The sequence below is a fragment of the Peromyscus maniculatus genome, chromosome 13 (genome assembly GCF_049852395.1).
Source record: "Peromyscus maniculatus bairdii isolate BWxNUB_F1_BW_parent chromosome 13, HU_Pman_BW_mat_3.1, whole genome shotgun sequence".
NCBI lineage: Eukaryota > Metazoa > Chordata > Mammalia > Rodentia > Cricetidae > Peromyscus > Peromyscus maniculatus.
Window position 1 is genome coordinate 23,265,105 of NC_134864.1, and position 24,896 is coordinate 23,290,000.

General features: G+C 43.0%; 1 protein-coding gene across 13 annotated transcripts in view; it reads left to right on the forward strand.

Annotated features, from left to right (window-relative positions):
* The window catches only part of Ppp4r1 (protein phosphatase 4 regulatory subunit 1), a 56,564-nt gene that overhangs the window by 5,064 nt on the left and 26,604 nt on the right, over positions 1-24,896 (forward strand). For 6 of the 13 annotated variants that reach the window (XM_076549768.1, XM_076549766.1, XM_076549764.1 and 3 more), the window contains 6 exons: positions 15,758-15,842; positions 16,488-16,594; positions 20,924-21,066; positions 21,790-21,936; positions 23,877-23,984; positions 24,113-24,178. In XM_076549768.1, the coding sequence (XP_076405883.1) occupies positions 15,784-15,842; positions 16,488-16,594; positions 20,924-21,066; positions 21,790-21,936; positions 23,877-23,984; positions 24,113-24,178 (630 nt within the window). In that variant the 5' untranslated portion in view covers positions 15,758-15,783. Of the gene's footprint in view, positions 1-111; positions 175-10,716; positions 10,856-15,706; positions 15,843-16,487; positions 16,595-20,923; positions 21,067-21,789; positions 21,937-23,876; positions 23,985-24,112; positions 24,179-24,896 lie in introns of those variants that run through there. The other 7 variants (XM_076549765.1, XM_076549773.1, XM_042259702.2 and 4 more) reach the window with 4 other exon arrangements.

Here is a 24,896-nt window from a genome sequence, read left to right on the forward strand (position 1 = left end):
AATTGCCTAGTTATAGCGTTAATCTAGGATGCTACTTGGGATTAGTTTCCAGAGGGATGCTGTGGAGCCAGGGAGTCTAGCTGAGATTCTACTCTTGTTTTAACAGTAACAGAGCATGAGGTTGAGCTTGTGGAGCCGGGTGTGGAGTGTGACATTTCACAGGTTTTTCCATTGGTAAGGTTTTAGAATCCTTTTCTGTTTTGGCGGGGGTTGTGGGGGTGTTAAAGCAGAGGACAGAAGTGATTGGTCTGGAGCGAGCTGTATTCCTTTCAGAGCCTGTTCCTCTAGCTTCTCACTGATGTCCTCCCTGAATCAGGCTGCAGGTCCCTAAAGTTTGCTGAGAGTCTTTTGGAAACTAGGAATAAATAAGTGTTAGATTTTTGTCAAATAATAAGAAGATTGCACATTTTTCGTTTTCAATATGGTTTTTTGATTTAAAAACTTATTTTAGGGTGAAAATTTAGACATACCCAGAAGCAGATGAACTATCTATTATGTTCCCTCCACTCAATCTAGGTTTCACTCCTCCCTTTTAATGTGTGTTCTGAGGGAGGGGGAGGAGGAAGCAGGAGATACGAGTGTTAATGCTGACCTGCATCTGTATAGTCACAGCCAGGTTTAATGTAGAGCATGCTTACATTCGAATACGTCAGCTGTGTTTTGGTGGAAATAACTCATTTGTTTAACACTGACTTGATGGGAGTTTACGGTGATTTGGATCTGGGTTTGTTCACATTTTTTATGAACTACCCAAGGATTAGTAACCACAGTAATTGGGCTAATAACACTATAAGGGGAATGTCTTCTCACTGAGCGGAACCCATGGTGACACACACCTGAGAGTCCTGTTGTTTGGTTGCCATATGTTTCTCTATCAAGCAGCAGTTAGAAGGCATGATCATGGTGACTCGCTTTCTGTGTACCTAGTTACAGTCCTCAGTCAGTACCCCAAGAGGGTTGGTTTACCCTTAGCATGTGAGGAAGTCTCTTTACCAAATGACACCTTTGCTTATAACTTGTGCATACTTTGAATCATCTCTGCGTGTCTTATGATATCTAATACAGATAGTTGTTGGGTTGTGTTATTTCAGGAATAATGACAAAAAAATTTGTATGTGTTCAATATAGAAGCAAACTCCCCTACCCCATTCATTATTCATGGATGCCAGCTAAGTCTGTGGACGTGGAAGGTCCGTTGTGCCATAGATGATTCTTAGCCTTACAGAGTGTGGAGATGCATACTGTGGTCCCAGAGCAAGGGAGGCTGAGGCTGGAGGATACTGAGTTTGAGGCCGTCTAGGCTACACAACAGAAAATTCTAGACAGTGTGGTCTGGTGAGATGCGTCAGTGGTAAAGAGGCCTGACTGCCTGGGTGCAGGGTCCAGGACCACTGGGTAGAAGAGGAGAACCAGCTCCCATAGGCTGTCCTGACCACCGGACTTAAGTGGGTGTGTACATACAAAATACATCAGTAAATGTAAAAAAAAATCAAAAACCTCTTGCCTCAAGTTCACCTGTGAACTGTGCTCTAGGATAGTGGTTTGATGTGGTGGTTTTGTTTGTGTGGTTTTTGTTTGTTTGAGACCAGGTTTTTTCTGTGTAGCACTGGCTGTCCTAGAACTCATTCTGTGGACCAGGCTGGCTCACAGAGATCCCAAGAGTTGGGATTAAAGGCATGTGTCACCACCACCTGGCTGGATAGTGTTTCAATTACTCATAAAAAACATTTCTAAAGACATAATGGCAGTCAGTACTTCAATAACTTTAATATGTTCTAATAAACATCTTGCATGTTACTGCAAAGTTCAAATTCAAATTTGACAATTGGACTTCGTTGCCAGAGGCTGTATGTAAGGACTGAATCACGTGCTTTTCAGATCTGTCTCTTTAAATCAGTGTTTGGGCAAGGGTTGTAGCTCCGTGGTAGAGTACTCACCTAGCATGTGTCAGGCTCTGGGTTCCATCCCCAGCACCAAAAACAAAACAAACAAACAAACAAAAGACAGGCATGATAGCACACCCCTTTAATCCCAGGCAGAGGCAGGTGGAGCTCTGAGTTTGAGGCCAGCCTAGTCTATATAGTGAGTTCTAACACAGCCAAAGCTACATAATAGAGAGATCCCCTGCCTCAAAAAATTAGTATTTCCCCCCCAAAAGTGACTTATGTTTTTGCTACATCACTAAGCTAGTCTATAATTCGTCAGATAGTCTAAGCAGTAGGTTTTGTTAACTTATGGCTGCTTTTGTAGCTGCTCAGATCTACCATGAAATAGTAAAAGTGCCTGTATAAATGCATACACATAGATGTTTCCCAATAAAACATTATTTACAAAAGTTGAAGATGGAACTGTTTCGGCTTACTGGCCATGGTTTACTGACTCCTTTTTTATAAAATCCAAGGTCTGACACATTTATTCTTTATTTTTTTATTTTTTTTATTTTTTTTTATTTATTTATTTTTATTATTATTTTTTTTTTTTTTTGGTTTTTCGAGACAGGGTTTCTCTGTGTAGCTTTGCGCCTTTCCTGGAGCTAACTTGGTAGCCCAGTCTGGCCTCGAACTCACAGAGATCCACCTGGCTCTGCCTCCCAAGTGCTGGGATTAAAGGCGTGCGCCACCACCGCCCGGCCGTATTTTTTTTTATTTTTAAAGATTATTTATTATGTATACAGTGTTCTGTCTGCATGTATCCCTGCAGGCCAGAAGAGAGCACCAGATCTCATTATAGATGGTTGTGAGCCATGTGGTTGCTGGGAGTTGAACTCAGGACCTCTGGAAGAGCAGTCAGTGCTCTTAACCTCTGAGCCATCTCTCCAGCCCCACATTTTTATCCATAGCTAAGTCCCCAGCACATAGTAGGCCTTTGGTACCTTTGTTTTGTTTTGGAGACAGGGTTTCTCTGTGTAGCTTTGCACCTTTCCTGAAACTTACGCTGTAGCCCAGGCTGGGCTTGAACTCACAGAGATCCGCCTCCTTCTGTCTCCCGAGTGCTGGGTTCAAAGGGTGAGCCTGGTGTCTTTTTTTTTTTTTTTTTTTAAGATTATCTATTATGTATATAATGCTCTGCCTGCATGCCAGAAGAGGGTATCAGATCTCATGCAGATGGTTGTGAGCCACCATGTGGTTGCTGGGAATTGAACTCAGAACCTCTGGAAGAGCAACCAGTGCTTTTAATAAATCAGCCATCTCTCCAGTCCCAGCTTTTGGTATCTTTATATAACTTTTGTTTTGTTTTGTTTTTTGAGACAGGGTTTCTCTGTGTAACTTTGCACCTTTCCTGGAACTCACTCTGTAGCCCGGGCTGGCCTTGAACTCACAGAGATCCGCCTGGCTCTGCCTCCCAAGTGCTGAGATTAAAGGCGTGTGCCACCACCGCCCAGCTATCTTTATATAACTTTGATAGATCCACTGAGATAGACCTTTACTTTTCTGAGCAAGCTAAATTAGGACAAAATCCTGATTTGTTTCATATGATTTATTTTAAAATTAAACTTAGTAGTTTTAGGTCTTTACTCTGACACAGAAGTGGCACAAATACAGGAACTTTCTGGACTGAACCCCACCTGTATCCAGCCATCAGTAACACTCTTCGGCGGCTCTGCCTTCTCCCACATAATTATACAAACAGACAACATACAGTCTAGGTGTTACTCCAATTTCTGGGGTGAGCCTTTCGGGAATAAATGGTTACCTTTAGTCCTCATCTCCTAAGAGCAAAGGCGTTCTCTACTAGACACAGGCTCTTCGCTCTGAAAAATGTGGCATTGATAGAATCCTGGTGTGTGTGTAGTCCGTATTGAAATGCATCCATTGTCCAGTCTTATCCATCCTTCATGGTAACGGGCTAATTGAAGTCCACACACTGCACTTGTCTTGTTTCTGTTTTCTCAGCGCTCACTTCCTGTGATGGCACATACGCTTTATTTTTCATTTGAGTTTAGCTATTTTATTTTTATTTTAGTCAAGTGTTTCCTATGTATGTAAGCTGACCAGAACTGCTATAGCCCACGTTGACCTCAGACTTGCCATCTTCCAGCCTTTGGTTCTGAGAATCTGATTAAGGTGTGTGTGACACTGTGCCCAGAGACACCGGCATTTAGGAGTCTATGCTAGTTGTCCACTCCTCCCCTGACTCCGTCTGGTTGTCCACGCCTCCCCTGACTCCGTCTAGTTGTCCACGCCTCCTCACTCCGTCTAGTTGTCTATACCTCCCCTGACTTCGGTCTAGTTGTTTGCTTTTTGGCAAGACTGGTGTGGTAATTTGTTTTCTCAGCACTGTGGCCTCTCTGTTTTTGTTGGTGGTGAAGTAATGGCTGCCAGATGTTGTGGATATCACTCTGTGTAAATAAAACACTGATTGGCCAGTAGCCAGGCAGGAAGTATAGGCGGGACTAGCAGAGAAGAGAGAGGAAAAGGAGAGGAAGACAGAGGAAGGAGACACCAGCTGCCCTTCAGGGAACATCATGTAGAGACAACAGGTAAAGCCAGGGAACACGTGGCAACATATAGATTAACAGAAATGGGCTGAGTATAAGAGTAAGAGCTAGACAGTGGTAGGCCTGAGCTAATGACCGAGCAGTTTAAGTAATATAAGCGTCTGAGTGATTATTTTATACGTGGGTCGTGGGACTGTGTGTGTGTGGGGGGGGGGTTGGTGGGACCTGGAGAGAAGCTCTCCAGCTAGAGCCAGATATCCGCACTGTAAAGATGCAGGCTTCCTTCTTGTGATGAGTGGAGGAGTGATGGATGTCTGGCACTCTTCACCCCAGGGCTGACTTTCCCCTGGAGGTGTTGGAGTGCACTGTTGGCTGTCCTGAGTCGGTCATACTGACTAACTGGAACTCTGCATGCTCTGCAAGGGAGCCTGACTTCCCTGATTGTTTTTTGCTATGTTTATTTGTTAAAACATATTAAAGCTCTACGTCTTAATACTTTCGTAATAATTTCATACATGTTATACTAGTCTGCTTTATGCCTTTGGGGCGGCAGCCATTGACTTGCCTTAAGGCTGCTTCTGTGAGCAAGGGTGAGGGGTGTGGCCCTCCTCCCCCAGGAACCATTAACTGCCAGTAGCTTCAGGTGGATTGAGGCTCAGGAGTCCCTCACCACCCAGCTACTGTTAACTGCTTGTAAACTCCTCAGGGAAGGGTGTGACCTGTGAGCTCCACCTTCCCTAACAGAATGTTGACAGGCCCGGTCTTGTGTTGGTGTGAGCACAGCTACTGTGAGTTCGTGAGTGAAATGGCTGTGTCATGTCTGATGAAAGCATCCTGCAACACTGCTCCCCTTCATGAAGACCAAAACCGGTGCCGTGCCTGGACTGGAATAAAGATGGTTGTCATTCATCTGATAAGGGTGCCGGGACCTGATTGTGAGTTCTCTGGAAGAGGAACCAATTGCTCTTTGCTGCTGGTCCCCTCTCCAGCCCCGGTTCTGTATTTATTCTTTTTTGTTTGTTTGTTTTTTTGAGACAGGGTTTCTCTGTGTAGTTTTGGTGCCTGTTCTGGATCTTGCTCTGTATACCAGGCTGGCCTAGAACTCACAGAGATCTGCCTGGCTCTGCCTCTCGAGTGCTGGGACTAAAGGAATGCACCAGGGCCACCCTGCCTTTTTTTTTTTTTTTTTTTTTTTTTTTTTTTTTTTAAGATTTATTTATTTATTATGTACACAGTGTTCTGCCTTTGGGCCAGAAGAGGGCGCCAGATCTCATTGTAGATGGTTGTGAGCCACCATGTGGGTGTTAGGAATTGAACTCGGGACCTCAGGGAGGGCCGCCAATGCTCTTGGGTTCTGTATTCTTACACTGCAATGTAAGCAGTCATTAAAAGGTGTTCCACATCTAATCATCCACACCCTATCAGAGAGACGCTCTTGTGTAGAGTCCTTCCTCTCAGCTAACTCTAGTTTGTGCTGTGTTGACAAAAGCTGACGCCTTTTCAGTAAAAACTTGTTTACTGTTTGTCATAATTTGTGATATATTCTAGATGGTCAACAGGAAGAGCAATCATGAAAACAAACATTGAAGTTGTACGGTTGCAGAAAATCTGTGTGTGTTATGTGCGTGTTTGCACATGTACAGCATGTGTGGAGATCAGAGGGCCGTTTCTTTCTCTGTCACTCCTTGCCTTATTTCTGAGATGAGGTTTCCCACAGAATCTGGAGCTGGCTTTGACTAGACTGGCATTGAGAGTACAGAGACTGACTGCACTTGGCTCTTCATGGGGTTGCTGGGATCCGAACTTGGGTCCCCCAGTTGTACAGCAAGGCTTCACTCACTGCGTCATCTCCCAGCCTGGAAATTCACATTCCTCCTCTCTTTGGTACCGAGAAACAATCTCAAGCATAAACGTATATTGGGACAAAATTATGTGGTAAAAATGGAAAGTGATCAGGAAGGAAAAAGAATGTAAAATTCCCAGTTTAGTGGATTTCTTAGTTTCTTTTTTTTTTTTTTATTTACTTATTTCTATTTTATGTTCATTGGTGTTTTGCCATGGTTGTCAGGTCCCCTGGAACTAGAGTTACAGATAGTTGTGAGCTGCCATGTGGGTCCTGGGAATTGAACTTGGGTCCTCTGGGATAGCAGTCAATGCTCTTAACCTCATGGCCATCTCTCCAGCCCTTACTCGTTTCTTCAGACAAGTGAAAAATGCATCTCTCACGTCTGTCATGAAAATAGACCTCAGGTTTGGCATCTCAGGCTTTGTCCTTCAAAAGCCCTGCACTGAAACAGAGATTTGAGCCATCGTTTTGTTTTTGGTTTTGGACAGGGTCTCTGCATAGCCCTGGCTGTCCTGGAACTCACTAGCCCAGGCTGGCCTCCAACCTAAAAGATCCACCTGCCTCTGCTTCACAAGTGCTGGCTTTAAAGGGGAGCACCACCTTTTGGATTTTTGCTTAAAAGAACCTCTTTTTGTTCTGTTCTTCAAGCTCCAATCCCCCCCCCCCAAAAAAAAAATGGTTTCATTTCCTTATCGGGCCAACTAAAAGGTTGTATGTACCCACATACACATGTGCGGTCTCAGATATTACCTCCTGAGGTTGACCTTTAGCCTTTTTTTTTTTTAATCATTTGGTCCATCCCTGTCACTACTGCTGCTCAGGTGCTATCCTACTTACTGGTCTTGTAGGATTAATGAAAACACAGAAGGTACATTGAAATTTGTGTCTCTAGTAACAGTTTTAAATGCAGAGTTGTGGGAGTGGAGAAGTCTGATATTTATGGGCTCTATCAGATACTTTATAGGCGACATTGTTGTAGGCCTTCAAAGTCTTGATGGCCCCTCAGTGTAGTGAGCACACCAGTGTAGAGATGGAGGAGGCAGCGGTAGGGGCACTGTTACAAGTTCAAGGCACAGTTGTACATAGTAAGTTCTTATTTATTTGACTAGACCTTGTCTGAAAAAAAAAGCATAAACAAGTTCTTTGTAAATGATAAAATCTCTAAGTAAGTAATTGGTCAAGTTCAACCAGATAGTTCATAAGTGGCAGGACCTGAGAGCTAAACCTGGACCCGGTTTAGATTTTTATACTACTACTTTCTAGCTTTTACACTTCTACATTTTTGGTCATACTTTCTTTTAAAAGACTAAAAATTGGGATGTTTCCAACTACTTGGATTTCTGTTAAGTGCCAGGAGGTGGGCGTGGCTTAGGGGGTGCTCTTTGTATGAACAGCAAGGGTGAGTTTATGATTTTTTTTTTATACAGAGAAGTACTCCATTGTTAACATAAACATTCTTGTTATTTCTTTGCTTTGTCATCTTCCTTCCTGGGTTTTAAAATGATAACAAACTATTTTTCTCATGCTCCAGAATTGGAGGGATGTGTGTTCAGTCTAACACTGACAGCGGTTTTCAATGGGCTTGGAGATGGGAATGTCTCGGCTCCTATTGGGAGTCCATTCTATTTGATTAGGACACTTGTAGCCAATAAAGGCCTCAAAATCATGACCCTCCTGCCTCAGCCTCCCAAGTGCAGGCAGGGATCACCAGGGCTGTACATAGTAAGTTTGAGGCCAGCCTGACTTATACTGTCTCAAAAAAAAAAGAAGAAAAGAAAGAGGTTTTGTTGACGGACAGTAGCTCAGTGTTCCTTTTGCCTGGTAGTCTTTCCTTTTTGTTTTTTTTCTCGAGACAGCGTTTCTCTGTGTAGTTTTGGAGCCTGTCCTGGATCTCGCTCTGTAGACCAGGCTGGCCTCGAAGTCACGGAGATCCGCCTGCCTCTGCCTCCCGAGTGCTGGGATTAAAGGCGTGCACCACCACCACCTGGCACCTTTTTGTATGTTTTAAAGATTATTCCCAGATTATAATTTTCATCTTTAATTTGTATTACCACCTATTTACAGTTAGTGTTCTAGGCGGAGAATTAATTTCTAGTTAATGTTCTTAGTGTTGTCGTACGTTCGCCTTCCAGCACTGCACACAGAGGGGTGTAAGTGGGTAAAGGCACTTGCTGCCAAGCATGGTGGAGGGAGAGAACTGGCTCTTACAAGTTGTCCTCTGGCCTCACACACATGCATATATACCTGCACACATACACCCTCATGCACATAAGAAGTGAATCAGTGTTTAAAAGTTTAAAGTTAATGCACTATTTCAGAAGACTGTGGAGACCGTGTCGGAAACCTGTCGGTTTGCATTTGCCCGTAAGACCTGATGCTGTGTTATGTAAAGATCCCACTCGCTGTGCAATCCTTCAGGGTGTATATGACACGGGACTCTTTTTTTTTTTTTTGAGATTAGGACTTTGGATTCTATTTTTTTTTTTTTTTATAAAAAGAAACAGTCTTTGAAGGCAAAAGTCTCACTGCTCTATTGTTGTAATCTCACCTCCACTCACACAGTTTTACGCTGTTTCTGATCCACTTTCTTCATCTACTTTGTTGCTTCCTTCAAGAGCAGTTTTAGCTCCCAACTGTAGCAAGTACCTTGCTCAAATTGCTTTAATCTTCAAGTGCTTCTCATATTGATTTTAAACAGCTAAGCTGTCAATCAACTCCTCTCCTCCTGCAGCAGCCGAGGGCAGAGAGATTAAAACAACAAACAAATAAGGCTGGAGTGAAGAAGTTGGTTAGAATTTTCAAATGATTGTTAGCATGTACCAGCAGTTTCTCTTGGCCCCTCCCACCATGGAAGTACAAGGTTGTTATGGAGGAACTAGACTTGGTTTTGTCATGTTAATAACAGCAAGCATATATCAGGATCTTTTACTCTATGCTAAGAACCACTCAAAATAGTGGAATCAAGCCGGGCGTGGTGGCGCACGCCTTTAATCCCAGCACTCGGGAGGCAGAGCCAGGCGGATCTCTGTGAGTTCGAGGCCAGCCTGGGCTACCAAGTGAGCTCCAGGAAAGGCGCAAAGCTACACAGAGAAACCCTGTCTCGGAAAAACCAAAAAAAAAAAAAAAAAAAAAAAAAAAAATAGTGGAATCAAACTTTATAATATGCTACAGGATATACTATAATTATTCTTTGCAGGTCTGGGGATGGGACACAGGACTCTTACACAGTAGTAGTAGGTTTTAAATATTTTTAGTGACATTTTCATATGTGTGTATTATATCTGATATTTTTTTTTAAAGGTTACAACATGAGCTCCTTTTTTTTTTTTTTAAAGATTTATTTATTATGTATACAGTACTCTGCCTGCATGTGTCCCTGAAGGCCAGAAGAGGGCACCAGATCTCAATACAGGTGGTTGTGAGCCACCATGTGGTTGCTGGGAATTGAACTCAGGACCTCTGGAAGAGCAGTCAGTGCTCTTAACCACTGAGCCATCTCTCCAGCCCCCTATATCTGATACTATATGTACATCTATCTCATTGCTCTTCGCTTGTACTATGATGGGGGTTTTTAGTTTGTTTGTTTGTTTTGGTTTTTTAGGCAGGGTTTCTCTCTGGCCCTACCATGTTGTAGGCCAGGCTAGCCTTGAATTCAGAGATCCACCTATCTCTGTCTTCCAAGTGCTGGTATTAAAGGTGTACACCACCATGCTTGGCCTTGTGGATTATTTCTAAGTTTCTTGTTATAACCTGTGCAGGCGTTCGCAGTGTAGGCTAGGTAAGACTTGGCCTGTCATCATCTGTGGTCAAGACTTCATGGCCTTCATCAAGGTGAAATCTATATTCTATTAAGTGCAGTCAGGAATGGATGAAAAAACAGGTGTGGTGGCATGTTGAGAATGCTGAGGCAGGAGGACTGTGAGTTTAGGTGAACATGGGCACATGGTGAGATCCTGTTTGAAAGGTGTGGTCTTCTAAGTAGACTAGGGAAGATGACTGAGGCCAGAGTGAGCCCATGAATCCTGACTGAGGCAGCAAGTCTAGAACTAGAGAAAGGAGCCTGGTGCTAGTGTCTGTGCCAGGCTGGGATGTGCTTTTTGTGTAGAGTGTCAGCCATGCTTGATAGGAAACAGATAGAACAGACTATGGTTTTGTTATCGTTTAAGAGCATCTTTTTCAGGTATTTGTTAAACATTTAAATTAGTGAGGACATTATCAAACAGAGATATCCGTAGGCCCCATTCTAGACCTGCATAATCAGTATCTGAGTATGTGCTCTAGGAATCTGCGTTTTAGATATATCTCCACACTGGTCTCAAACACAGCAGTGTGGTTAACAATAGCTTTCCTGTTCTCCCTCACCTTGTATGAACCAGAATCATGTTTATCTTTAAGGTGAGCACATGTGCGGCTCTGATGAAACAGTTTGGTCATAGTCATAGAATTCTAGAGCCTGCATAAAGGGGCCTGAGGAGACCATGCTAGTTCAGCAGCCTTCATTATGAAAGAGAAAACTGATGGCAAATGAGGGTCCAGTGGCTTCTATAGCTCTTTAGTTCATAATGAATGAGGTATTTTATGAATTATACATTAGAAATTATGTAAAAATTTTCTGCACTGAGTAATTATGTACATGGTTTAATGTTTCTTTAAACACAGTTTGAAGTCTCTGTCCTTTTAATAGGTGTATTTAGGCCATTTACAATTAATGTTCCCAATTATGATATGGTTGGGTTTAAATTTCTTCTCTGGCTTGTTTTCTACCTCTGGGTCTATCGCTATTTTACTCCCGTTATCCCCCCTCCCTTCATTGTGTTATTTATGGGCTTTATTATTTATTCATTGATTTTAAAAATAATGGTTTCTAGTTCAGGTTTCTAATTGAGGTGTGTTTGAATTACAGCTGTGACTGACGTCACGTAGTGTCTCGTCCTGCAGCAGCACACTCTGCCTTGGTTGTTTGTGTATCTGTATACACTGTAAATAGTACTCGTTTACTGTACTTGGTTTTGCTTTACATTTCAAAGCTAATAGACTTTTTGTTTATTTATTCGCCATTCCTGATAGTCTTTATTCCTTTGTGTAGATGTAGATTCTCATCCTCTACTGAGTGCCTGCTGACATCAGCTTTTGCATGTCTGAAAAAGCCTTTACTTGAAAAGTTTCTGGCTTTATGGAGTGGTAGGCTGATCTTATTTTCTTTTTAAAAATTGTTTATGTGTGTGAGTGATTTGTCTGCATGGATGTGTATGTCTACATGGATGCCTTGTTGGCAGAGTGCAGAGGAGAGGTCAGAGTCCCTGAACTGGGACAGAAGCTGAGTTCTCTGTAAGAGTAGTGAGTACTCTTAAGCATAGTCATTTCCAGCCCTGTCTTTGTCGGGACTTCTCAGTTGTTGCTCCGCTGTCTTCGGGCCTCTGGAAGTCTCACTCTGTTTGTATGTGAGATCTCTAGTTGAAAAGGATCCCTGACTAGTGTTAAACAGTTTTAGTGTAGAGAGGTGTAGTTTTTTTTTTTCCTTTTATTTTATTTTACAATACCATTCAGTTCTACATGAGAGGTGTAGTTTTTGTTTTTTTAATTTCCTTATGGTTTTTGCTAATGGGATTCATTGAATCCTTTGAGCCTATGAATTAATAGTTTTCATTAAATTTGAATTTTCTGGAGTTCATCATTTCTTCAAATACTCTTACGTTCCCCTTCCTCCTTTGGAGACTTGGAATGTATGCGTATTAGAATGCCTGACGTTTTCCTCTGGCTGAGGGATACTCTGTTCTGCTGTGCTTGTTTTCTGTTTCATTTTTTAATGCTGTTTCTTCAAGTTCCCTATTCGTTTCTTTTGTATTAACTGTTGGTTTGACCTAGTGTGTTTTTCTTCTTATTTTTCCTTCACTAGGAGGTCAGAGACTTTTGCATATCCATACTCCTTTCCTCCGTGTGCCTTCCTGAGTCTTCCAGGTGTGCACTTGGTGCCCAGGCCGTGGTGCTCATCGTAACTGCAGTGTAGGTAGATCGTTTCTCATCCGTATCTGCTAGTTCTGCTGGCTTGGTTAGTTGTGAGTCTGTGTGCTCTGGATCTCCCCTATTTGTGGCTTGCTTTTTTACTGGCTTTTCCATGACTGTTTATTGATTTTCTTCTTGTATACAGACATTGAAGATTTTACCCTTCATGAGTGCCAGGTGTTTTTGTTTGTTTGTTTTGTTTGTTTGCTTGTTTGTTTAGTTACCTGGGGAGTCTGATCCTTATGTGCTCACCTGTGAAGCTGTTAAGGAGAACTAGAGCAGCCCCCAGGGTCAGACTTGGCCACCCTGAGTACTGTGCTAGTGACCCTGTGTGTTGCAGAGGTTATTTGTCACTAGAGTGGTGGAGACAAGGACTTTATGATAGAGATCTGTCCCCTGATCTCAAGTAGGTATTGCCTCAGACATTACATACATGTAAATGTATGTTGTGCCAATATTTATCTAAGACTCAGTGGACCTTCTAAGATGGATGTGTGGTGGTGTAGCCTAAAATCTCAGCACTTCAGGGGCTGAGGCCGAAGAATTGTGAGTTTAGAGTCCACTTGGACCACATGGAGGCCCTGTTTTAGAAACCAAAGTGAAAGGGGACCAGCTCTCTAAAGCCCTCTCCTCGCAGGATTTTCAGCCCTGCAAATTTCACAGCTTTGGCCTCCCTGGACTCTCAACTCAGGATGTTTGAGGATCTGCCTGGTGGTAAGGCCTGTCTTTCCAGGCAGTCAACTGTGGCAGAGTGTGGCCCATTTCATTTGTTTCATTAACTACCTAGTTAATGAGAATTAATTTGGTCATTGATATCATCTTTGTTAGAAATGGAAGAACATGTTTAAGTGGTTTACTTTTCTTTTTAAAGTATTTTTACTTTAACAAGTGAAGATATTTGGAAGTAGCTGTGTTATGTATCTCATGTAGTTACTTTGATACTATTCCATGGGAATATTGTTTGTTTAGCCAGTTTTACAAGATAGGCCCATGCTACTCACTCACTTAAGACATTTAAAACCCTTTTAAATAAGCGATAGCACTGGGGATTTGATTGGGAAGGCAGTCTTTTGTATTATACATGCAGTGTTTGGGAGGTTTTCATAAGCTGCTGCTTTTAATCCTGTGTCTGTATGGGATGGGAGGACAGGCACTGGTGAGGAAAGGCAGCCAGCTGGAGGGGGGGGGGGGCGGCGGCCAGGAGTGCCATAAGTTAGGAAGAAGAGGGGGAAATGCCTTTGGGGAGGTTGGGACAGGAGGATTGCATGAGTTTGAGGCTAGCCTGAGCTATGTCGTGAGTCCCAGGTCAGGCTGGCTACAGGCAAACACTGAAAGTTGTTAGGGTTTTGGAAATGCCCTGAACGTATTCAGCTCCCTTAGCCCAGGCTTCCCCGTCAGTTCGGTTCTGTTCACCACCATGCTTCCTGTTGACTGTCACTGCACGTGGAACAGTGACCAGTTCTTCTTCCTTCCTGGCCTTTCCTTTGTGTGAATAGGAGTTTTGCCTGCATGTGTGTCTGTGCGTCGCTTGTCTGGGATGACAGTGGCCAGAGAGCGTGTCAGGTCCCCTGGGACTGCAGTCACAGGCAGGTGTGAGCTGCCAGTGGTACTGGGAATTGAACCTGGGTCCTCTGGAAGAGCAGCCAGTGCTCTTAACCACTGAGCCATCTCTCCAGCCCCACTTCTTTCGTTTTTCCTTCCTCATGACAGGATCTTCCTGTGTATCCCTGGGTGGCCTGCTGCTTGTTCTGTAGCTGTACAAACTCTTTGTAGTCTCCTCCTCCTTCAGCTTTCTGAGTGCTGTGATTACACGTGTGCACCACCCCACCCAGCTTCTTTAACTATTAGAAAATTAAAACAAAATATAAAATTTAAAAATAGTCTTGCTGGACATGGTGGCTCAGGCCTTTAATCCCAGCACTCAGGAAGCAGAGGTGTGGGTGGATCTCTGTGAATCCCAGGCCAGCCAGGACTACATAGTGAGACCCTGTGTGCTAATTTGCTTTCTATTCCTGTGATAAACACCATGACCAAAAGCATTTACTTATCTATTTCTTTGTTTATTATGTTCATTCATTTATCTATTTTTTTTATGTATGTATTATAGCTGAAGGTCTGTTTGGCTTACGTGTTCTGATCACAGTCTGTCTTTGCGAGGGGCAGGAGCAGAGGCAGAGCCCATGGAAAAGCTGCTTGCCAACAGCTTATTCTTGGGCTTCTGTTCAGCTGCTTTTCTCACTCCTCCCAAGACCGCCTGGCCAGGGTTGGCACCCACTGTGGTACCCCTCAGAGCTGCCCGTAGGCCAGTCTGATGGAGGCTGTTCCTCAGGTGACATTCCTTCTTCCCAAATAGCACTAGCTTGTGTCATGTGGTAAACACTAACTAGCACACTTCTAGCAGCAGCAGCAGCAGCAGCATTCACCTTGCCCGTTAATAGTCTGAGCCGATTGATTCTTACCCAGCTGCAGTTCTGGAAAGCATGTTTTGAACTAATGGCCTCACCTCCTCTCTCTGCCTCCTCAGTCAGTATACATGGAGACATTCCCTTGTTAGGTGGCGGCGTAAGTGTGACAAACTCACAAGCATAGCGGACATCTTCCACTCTTCTCTTCCTCTCTTGGTGGTCAGTCCTGTTTAGTCCTGCCTCTCAACCCTTTGCTCAGCTCCCTTGAAATCACACCTTTCTTTTAGCTTTCAGGCCCGGCTTGGCCTTCCCTGCCTGCCACAGGTGCCGCAGCTCTGCCTTGGGCTGTGTATGTACGCGTAACCATAACGATGGGTTTAACATAGACTCTTTTTTCAGCAGAATGTCAACCCTTAGAAGACATAAGTATGTTCATGATTGTTTCCCCAACAGAAGCCAAGTAGTTGACACAGGAGTATTTAATATTTGTGTAATGAGTATAAATACTAATTATAGTTTTTAGTTCTTTTCTAGTAAGTGAAGTCAGGCACTTTTCAGCTTTCGTGTCTTTATTATAGAATTGACTAAGTCATTGTTTGCCTTTTTTCACAAGCTGTTCTCGCTGAGCATGTAAAAAATTTTATTTTTTTGAGTCAGAATCTCACCATGTAGCTATAGCTGTCCTGGATCTTGCTCTGTAGACCAGGCTGGCCTGGAACTCACAGAGATCTGCCTGCCTCTGCCTCCCAAGTCTGGGATTAAAGGTGTGAGCCACCACCCCTGACAAAACCATGTAAATTCTTGAGAGTCACCGAGCCTTTCTGCTGAGTTCTGTAACCACTGACTGCACGCTGCTGGAGGCTGTTAAACTGGGGTGGAGAAGGAAGGTTGTCCCTGAGCCACGGCTAGCACCGAGGCTGATTTTAAGAGTCTCCAGAAGCACGGGCTGCTTGGGCAGGCAGGGGTCCGTTCCAGTTTCAGTGTTACAAGGAGTGTTTGTGATGTCTCTGCTAGTTGGTGTGGATGACTGCAGCTCAGAGTCTGACGTGATTATTATACCTTCAGCCCTGGACTTCGTCTCACAAGATGAAATGTTGACACCGCTCGGGAGACTGGACAAGTATGCTGCAAGTGAGAACATATTTAACAGGTGTGTGTTCTTTATTAACATGAAAGGGGAGAAGGGGGTCTTAGCCCGGGAGGATGGACGGTCACCCACCAGAGGAGGTTGGCAGGTGAGCCAGTGCCGCCAGTCACTGCTTTTGTTAGTGGTTGGCGAATTTTGCCGTTGATTTAATTGCTTATTGGGGAGTGTATCACTCCTCTGCCAGATGACTTGGCACACTTCTTGTGTGCCAGCGCACGGGGCACAGCAGTGACCAAGAGCTAGAGCCCTTCCTGCCACACTGGTGCTGAAGCTGAGGTCTCTGCACCAGATTTTCCTAGAATCTTAAGTCTCTATTGAAATTCTTTTGAGTATATATTAAAAACCTCCTAATAGTAAATATACCATTTAATGTACTGAAGAATGAATGTATTTTACCACCATTGTGGTGACAGGGTAGGTGAAATGAAAATTCAGTGACTAGAAATTCCCCCACTTATTTGGATAAAGATAAAAAAAAATGGTAATAAATAATCTTATCGGTACTGGCTTTTCTACCTAGGAAATTACAAGTTTAGTGTGTGTGACTTGCAATAAAAAAACGTGTCTTTATGGAACATAAAGATTCTGTATTGTAAACATCTAACCAGTATTGGTGGCACTGAACTCTATTAATTTCTTTCTTTGCAGACAAATGGTGGCCCGAAGTCTGCTGGATACCCTGAGGGAAGTCTGCGATGATGAAGGAGACTGTGTGGCTGTGTTGGAAAGAATTGGCAGATTAGCTGATGACTCGGGTGTGTGTCCACACAGAGAACACAGTGTGTCGTCACTTCTGACTTTGTTGGAGAGATTCCGTGTTCATTTTCCAGCATCCACCTTGGGCAGCTCACACCTGCTTTTAACGCCAGCTCCAGAGGGGTCAGACCCCACCACCCTCTTCTGGCCCCTCCTTGGATGCTGCACGCATGTGCACACATTCCCACCACACAACACATTGTTAAAAACTACTAAAAAATACTTATTTTGATTATATAGACATGTCTGTGAGAGTGTCTTTAAGATTTCCCGAGAGCTTGGCAAGTGACCCACACTCTGACCTATCACTCTGGAAGACCTCGAGTTCAGAGCTTTCCTGTACTACACAGGGAGACCCTGTCTTAAAGAAAAGAAAAAAAAAAAAGATTTTTAAAGAAATTATTAAACCCATTAGTCATAGGGAAAAAAATCTTTGACAGTTTATCGTACACCCATTTACTTAATAAATCTAAGAAATTACTTCTATCATTTATTTTAATATTTTAGGATCAATAACTTCTAAGTAAAAGAGGTAGAAAGGGCTTTAAATATTTTTTAGGAAAATAATACTTTATCTGATTTATATGAAACAAATTAATTGTTCAGTTTTGCTTTTGTTGTTTAGAGTCAGGGTCTCTCTGTGTAGCCCTGGCTGTTCTGGAATTCTCTTATGTAGCCCTGGCTGGCCTTGAACTCACAGAGACCAACCTGCCTCTACCTGTTGAGTGCTGAGATTAAAGGGGTGTGCCATCATGACCATCTCTAATCATTATTTGTAAGAAGGAAATTGGCTTATTGTTAAAACAAAGACAGGAGAGCTTTCTTAACTGAAGTGTGGCATGGTGGTTCATGTTGGTGACCCTAACTCTCAGAAGACAGAGGTGGGGTTACTCTACTTGGAAACCAGCCTGGGCTGCATAATAAGTTCCAGCTAGTCTGGGTTCTAGAATGAGACCCTGTCGAGAGGGAGGGGGTGAACTTGATTTGAAAATTATGATGTGATTTTTTTTTTTTAAGATTTTGTTTGATTGTGGTAAAATGAATGTAACGTAAAACATGACATTTGAAGACAAATGTGTCTGTGGTGTGTGCACGCACAGGCCAGAGGAGGCTGTCGCTCTCCTACTGTGTGACTCTGCCTTATGCCCCGAGACAGGCTTTCTCCTTGGACCTGGAGCTGGCTGTTTGGCCAAGATGGCTGCCCAGCAAGTTCCAGGACCTGCCTGTTCCTCCACCTCCCAGTGCTGGGCTGCGGGGTCCCGCCCACCCACATTCACAGGAGTGACTGCCTGGAGGTCTGGTCTCCTGTCCGCACAGCGAGCGCTTACCCATTGAGCCGTCTCTCCAGCCCCAGGGGCAAGTTTCAAGCTCATATTTATACTTGAATTTACAAGTAATCCAAAAATAAATGTTGACATCTCCTTCTCCCTAAGTCTCCTTATTCAAATGTTTTTAGTTTCTCACAAACTTGTTGGATTCTTAACAAGGCTCATTTTTAAACCTGAGATTAACCATTTGATGAGCAGTTCATTTATTAGCCTTCAAGTGTTAAGGTAAAAATTTTAAATTATTTTTCAGAGTGGAAAGAACAGTCCTAAGTCTACTAATTAATCTTTGTCCCACAACTGTTCTTGTGTTTACTTACTCTGAGGTGGCTTTAAGAAGGTCTAATGGACTGTAAATTTGTAGTTTTGGTTTGAGGTAAGTTAGCTTAGTCATGTGATGGGCTGTGCTGGGTTTGTTAGACTGACAGCGCAGAGGGAAGGGCATGCTGGAGGAAAAGGGAAGCAGAATCTGGGAAGCTCCAGGTGGCAGCTTTGGTCACAGGTGTGTGTGTGGGGGTGAGATCTACTTAGGAAAAGGAAGCCAGGAAGGCTGCCTGAGACCAGCTTAGCAGTGTGAACTGGCTTGATGAGATGTGGGTGACAGGAAAACTAACTGTCACAAAGAGGAGTTGTTGGCAGACAGTTAGGGTGCTGAGGGCCATTCTGAAGCCTTGAGCAGGGAGAGTGGGAAGGCTCGGGTTGACCCTGAGGTTCCCTGGTTGGCCTGACTACAGTGTCCAGAAAGAGGCTGTGGAGAAATCCAGTAGTTCCTGCAGAGAAATTAGCTTGTCTAATTTTGTCCTTGTTTCTTCCTTTTCTGTTTCTTGCCTTTAAAAGCCCTTTCCATGGTGAGCTCTAGTTCTATTATGCTGTGTTTTGGTGCAAATGGATCCTACTCAAATTTGTCATGTTTCTTGAATTTGAAGGTGTCTGTCAGGAAATTTCAACCATTAACTTTTGGAGTATTGTTTTTCCTCTACCTTAAAATCTTTTTTTAAGTTTAGTTTTGGTTGTGTGTCTGTGTATGTATTTGAGATAGGATTTCACATAGTCCAGTTGGCCTTGAACTTACTATATAACTCAGAATAATCTTGATTTCTTGAAGAAGAAATCATACAGCTTAAAGAGTCCGGCTTATTGAATTTCCGATCCTCCTGCCTTCGCCTCCCAGGTCCTGGGATTACAGGCATGCTCTGCCAGGTTTAGTTCTCTGCAGCGCTGAGCACTGGACCTGGGGCCTGGTGCTTGCTAGGCAAGCATTCCAGCTGAGCTGCAGCCCAGGCTGAGTAGATCTTTTTAACATGGTGAGAATGTGGAGCTGTTAAACAAGTGTATAATAATACTACTAGATCTCCATGACTTCTCACTGCTTTTATTTTCCATGGGCATTTTGATAATTTCTCTCGGCAAAGTGCCTGCTGTGAATGTCCGACCTGCCACCTGGTCATTGAGGTTTTTCTCTTACTGTTAATGACACTTAAGTTTCGGGAGCTTCAGGCTCTGTTTCTGTGGTCTTGCTTTTCTTGCTATTGTGATCTTTTCTCAGTGTGTCTCCTGATGTGTCTTTGAAGTGGAGTGTTTGAAGTGATTCAGCCCTGTCTGATTGCCAAAGTCTTGGTATGCCAATCCTTCTGTTGGGGTTTAATCTTTTTGCTGCCAAGGGCTTATTTTCATGTCCCTTAGGAATTGTGAGGTCATTTAGTGGGTCCTCAGGAATTTTGTATTGCTTGGTCTCGGTCATGAATGCCCACGGTAACTTGGGGGTGTAGCTGTGGTAGTGGTTTCGTGCCAGTGTCATGGTAGCCCTTTGACTATGCCGGATAGTTCTCTGTTCAGTTCCGGACTCTGTTCAGTCCAACACTCATCCAGCTTTTCAGAAAACATGGAGCAGGTTTTGTTTGGATTTGGTTTGGTTTTGGTTTTGCTGCTGTTGCTATTTTAATACTGAGTATAACTCACTGCTATAGGACTTGAGTAAGTGTACAACCTTACCACATTCACACAGTGAAGGTCCAGCCATATGAGAAGAAGTGGAACCAGCACATAGATTAGTGTCATCCCTCTCCCTCAAAGTAAGCTCCCTTTTGACTCCTGGTGACGGTGACTGTGCCTCCTTCAGTGAGGTCTGGTGTGATTGATGACAGTGATCCCCCTGTCTCCTGTGATGATGGTGACTGTGCCTCCTTCAGTGAGGTCTGGTGTGATTGATGACAGTGATCCCCCTGTCTCCTGTGATGATGGTGACTGTGCCTCCTTCAGTGAGGTCTGGTGTGATTGATGACAGTGATCCTCCTGTCTCCTGTGATGATGGTGACTGTGCCTCCTTCAGTGAGGTCTGGTGTGATTGATGACTGTGATCCCCCTGTCTCCTGATGACAGTGACTGTCTCTTTGATTCAGCACATGTTTGTTTTCAAACATGCAGCTTTTTTTCTTCCGTCCCTTTAGTAGTAACATGAATACATTTAACTGTTGTTTATTTTCTCCTAGGCTGTTTTACCTTTTTACTAATGTGATACCTGTGGTCTGTGATACCTGTGTATGATGTTTTTATGCAGTGAAATTAGTTGTTTTAAGTCTAGTTATAAATCTTTCATAGATGGTATTTAGAGGAGGAGCCACTGGTCCTTATAACTTGTCCTTGGAGGTTCCTAAATTCTGGAGTTTGCAGATGGTGTCCTATTATAGTATTACATAGTTTACAAATACTATCATGCCATAGAATTGATAGAAATACCAGGGAAGGTGTTTAATCCCCAGTTCAATGTGGCTCATTGTAGAGGCTTGATAAATGTATTCATTGTAAGAGGTTCTTTACCCAGTGTATATTGTGACCCATAGAAGTTGGGTTGGGAGTGACTTCCTCCTTTGATTTAAGGAAAGCAGTGTAGGGTTAGAGAACATGACCAGTGCTTACCATGCTGGTTCCTAAGTAGCCTCAGGCCCAGAGAGAGGCGTTGTCTCCCTGAGAGGATGTTTGTTCATGTTGCTCTTGTTTCAATAGAACCAACCGTGAGAGCAGAGCTGATGGAACAAGTCCCACATATTGCACTGTTCTGTCAAGAGAACCGGCCTTCCATACCCTATGCCTTTTCCAAGTACTTGCTACCCATCGTGGTTAGATATCTCGCAGATCAGAATAACCAGGTAAGGGTCACATTTACTTGTTCTTAAAGGAACTTTCTGTAGCATAATATACGTGATATAATTGGAATATTTTTTGGTCTAACTTCATTATTAATTTTCCAGAAGTGACTACTTGTCTTAGATTAAGGCATGCTGAGAGGCTAACATTTGTCCGAGCCCCTCAGTGCCATCCTAAAGGGTGCCCGTTTGCCAGTCCCCTAGTCCTGTTTGCCAGGCTCTGTCTCTAAGAACAACTGAGGGAATACCCACAAATGTCTGCTAGGGTTTGCAAGTTACAGGTTCCTACATTTTGTTGTACGCTTGCAAAAATCATGTTGTAGAGTTCTTTATTTGGTTTGGTTTGGTTTGTTTTTTTGAGACAGGGTTTCTCTGTGTAGCCCTGGCTGTCGTCGAACTCAGAGATCTGCCTGCCTCTGCCTCCCAAGTGCTGGGACTAGAGGTGTGTGCCATTACTGCCCCATGTTGTCCATTTTTTTTTTTTAAGATTTATTTTTATTATGTATACATTGTTCTGTCTGTACGTATCCCCACAGGCCAGAAGAGGGCACCAGATCTCATTACAGATGGTTGTGAGCCACCATGTGGTTGCTGGGAATTGAACTCAGGACCTTTGGAAGAGCAGCCAGTGTTCTTAACCTCTGAGCCATCTCTCCAGGCCCCCATGTTGTCCATTTTTATGAAGTCATGTCTGTGCTGTTTATACTGTGGTGTTTCTCTTGGCAGGTGAGGAAAACCAGTCAGGCAGCTTTGCTGGCCCTGCTGGAGCAGGAGCTGATTGAGCGGTTTGATGTGGAGACCAAGGTGTGCCCTGTCCTCATAGAGCTCACTGCCCCAGACAGCAATGATGATGTGAAGACAGAGGCTGTGGCTGTAAGTCTGTTTTAACATTTAGGCAAACCTAAAGGAAAGTCTGAAAACTTAGTACTGTGTGTTGTCATTCAGATCTGGGATCTGGATAGCAAGATAGGAAAGCACTGAATTAACCTGAGGTTTTATTCACATTCAGTTGGATACTTAGCATTTGTTCTTACACCTAAAGCATTGATCTTTTGTTGATATAAAAAAAAATTGAACAGAAGTTGCCAGTTCTTCCAGATCATCTATGAGGACATAGATGATCTCTAGTTTCTGTCCCTTGAAAAATTCCCTTTTCATTATTTCTTACTCAACTACCAGTTAGTGATAAATACAGGTGCTTTTTCTTTCTCAGTAATACTTTTATTGATGTGACGCTCATATGATATTAACCATTTAAAGTATAGTGTTCAGTGGCATTTAGTATAATCACAACACACAGTCATCACCCTACCTAGCTCCAAAACACTTGCTTTTAATTTCAGAAATTCCTCAGTCAAGAAAAGCTGTTTAGCCAGGTGGTAGTGGCGCACACCTTTAATCGCAGTACTCAGGAGGTAGAGGCAGGCGGATCTCTGTAAGTTTGAGGCCAGCCTGGTCTACAAAGTGAGTTCCAGGACAGCCAAGGCTACACAGAGAAACCCTGTCTCAAAAAAAAAAAAAAAAAAAAAAATCAGTTTAGGCATAATGCTGTTCATAGTAAGGAGAGCCTCGCCTAAAAACATAGTTATGTCCAGCGCTGGTAGGAAGCCTGTGGTTCCCCCACACACACTGGTTTATGTTTGTTATGGAAAAACTGACTCTACTATGTTGCCTAGACCAGCGAGCTGACAGAGCGTCAGATTTTCAGCTGCGCCTCTGTGAAACAGAGCTGGCTGTGGGAGTTGGGGGGTGCAGGCCCTGCCTGCAGTCGGGTGAAACTGGGCTTGTTGGTGGGGACACATTGAACCTGCAGCTCAGTTACGAATTGCCAGCCTAACAGCCCGTGAACATGATGGACTTTGGGACTTAATTAAGTGTGATTACACAGTTAGGTTTGTAGGTTTTATCAGAAAGATCTTATATTTCTGTTAGATTTCATATTTTAACATTATAAATTATGTATTTTTAAAGCTTTTTCCAGGTCATTGTTAATTTATAGAAATAGAATTCTTTTTCATTCTGATGTCCTGTAACTTTCTTTAATCTGCTTATTTATTCTGGTGGCTTCTTTGTAGAGTCATTGGAGTTTTCTGTGCAGACAGTCTTGCCATACATGACTGAAGTTTCTTTCCGATCTGTGTACCTTTTATTACTTCTTGTCATTTTTGTAGTCTGAGAATAGTTGTATTTGGAAAATGATGACAGGCTCACATTTCCTCCTGTACAAACTTACAATGGACTTAAAATAAGAGCTAATTTTCGGTAAAGATAACTCTTTGCTTCATGCACTATTAGCTGGAAAATCTAGATAATGGGACTGTGTTCTGAACCTGAATTCTGCAAAGACAGACCCTGGATCCCACATCAGCTTCAGTTAACTCTGTTCCAAGCTGACAGTGTCTGATGTGGAGCTTTTCCTCAGTAACATAGATGTACTCAGCCCTTTTGGTGGTGGTTTTTTGTTTTTTTTTTGTTTTTTTTGTTTTGTTTTGTTTTGTTTTTTGAGACAAGGTTTCTCTGTGTAGCCCTGGCTGTCCTGGAACTCACTATATACCAGACTGGCCTTGAACTCACAGTCTGCTTACCTCTACTTCCCAAATGCTAGGATTAAAGGTAGAATTTTCTTTTTTCTCTTTATTTCTTTCAAGTTACTAGCAAAGTGATTATGTCATTAAGTAATAAATAAATAATAAAATGGGATTTTTTTCTACATTTAGTACATTTGCTGTGTATTGGTTAATATATATTTCTTTAAATTACTGAAGGCCTTAGAGAGCTGTTTTCAATGTGGATTTCTTTTTCACTTATTCTAGATAATGTGCAAGATGGCTCCCATGGTAGGGAAGGACATCACAGAGCGTCTCATCCTCCCTAGGTTTTGCGAGATGTGCTGCGACTGTAGGATGTTTCACGTCCGGAAGGTGTGTTTGCACCCAGTGGTCTCTGTCAGAATACACGCTGCTGTACTGTGCTGATGGTGAGATTTAATAGATCGTCTCTAAGGAACTCTACCTGTGATACTGAAATGTTCGTGATGGTTTTGTTATAGGTCTGTGCTGCCAATTTTGGAGATATTTGCAGTGTAGTTGGCCAGCAAGCTACAGAGGAAATGTTGGTAAGTATCTCAGATATTAAAGAATAAACAAGATATTACAAAGTAACAGAGTTTATTAACACGGCTCCATGACTGCAAACCAGAATTATGTTTGTAAGTTTAGTACTTTAACTTTCTGCAAGGTGGCCTTTGAAATGTGGTTTGATAGGATGGTTCATTAAAAATTAAAATATGTGTGAGAAACACTGATACACTGTTAGCTTCCCCATGCCTACTTAGTAAATTAATTCTTTGGTTTTTTCAAGACAGGGATTCTTTGTGTAGTTTTGGTGCCTGTCCTGGATCTCGCTCTGTAGACCAGGCTGGCCTCGAACTCACAGAGATCCGCCTGACAGCCTCCCGAGTGCTGGGGTTAAAGGTGTGCCACCGCCACCTGGCAGTAAATCAGTTCTGATTTACTCAACTGAATCTTTACTCTTGCTAAGATACTCACTTTGGCACTCAAATCTTGTATCAGAGTTGTTAAGTTGTAGCATGTATGTACCCCGTGTACAAGTTAGAATTTGTAGGTATTCTTCATCAAACTAAGTGCAGGTGTGAGCTCTTGGGTAACGTCAGGCTGTGTTGTTGGGGCTTTTGCATTTCTAGAGTGAATTCTAAGTTGGATGTAATTCATTGAGATTTTCTGAGTACCATTATTAAATACATTTTTACTTGTTAAAAGTGTCCACTATTTAGAACAGAACATGGAGGGTAACTGCTCACCTGTCTGCGCTCC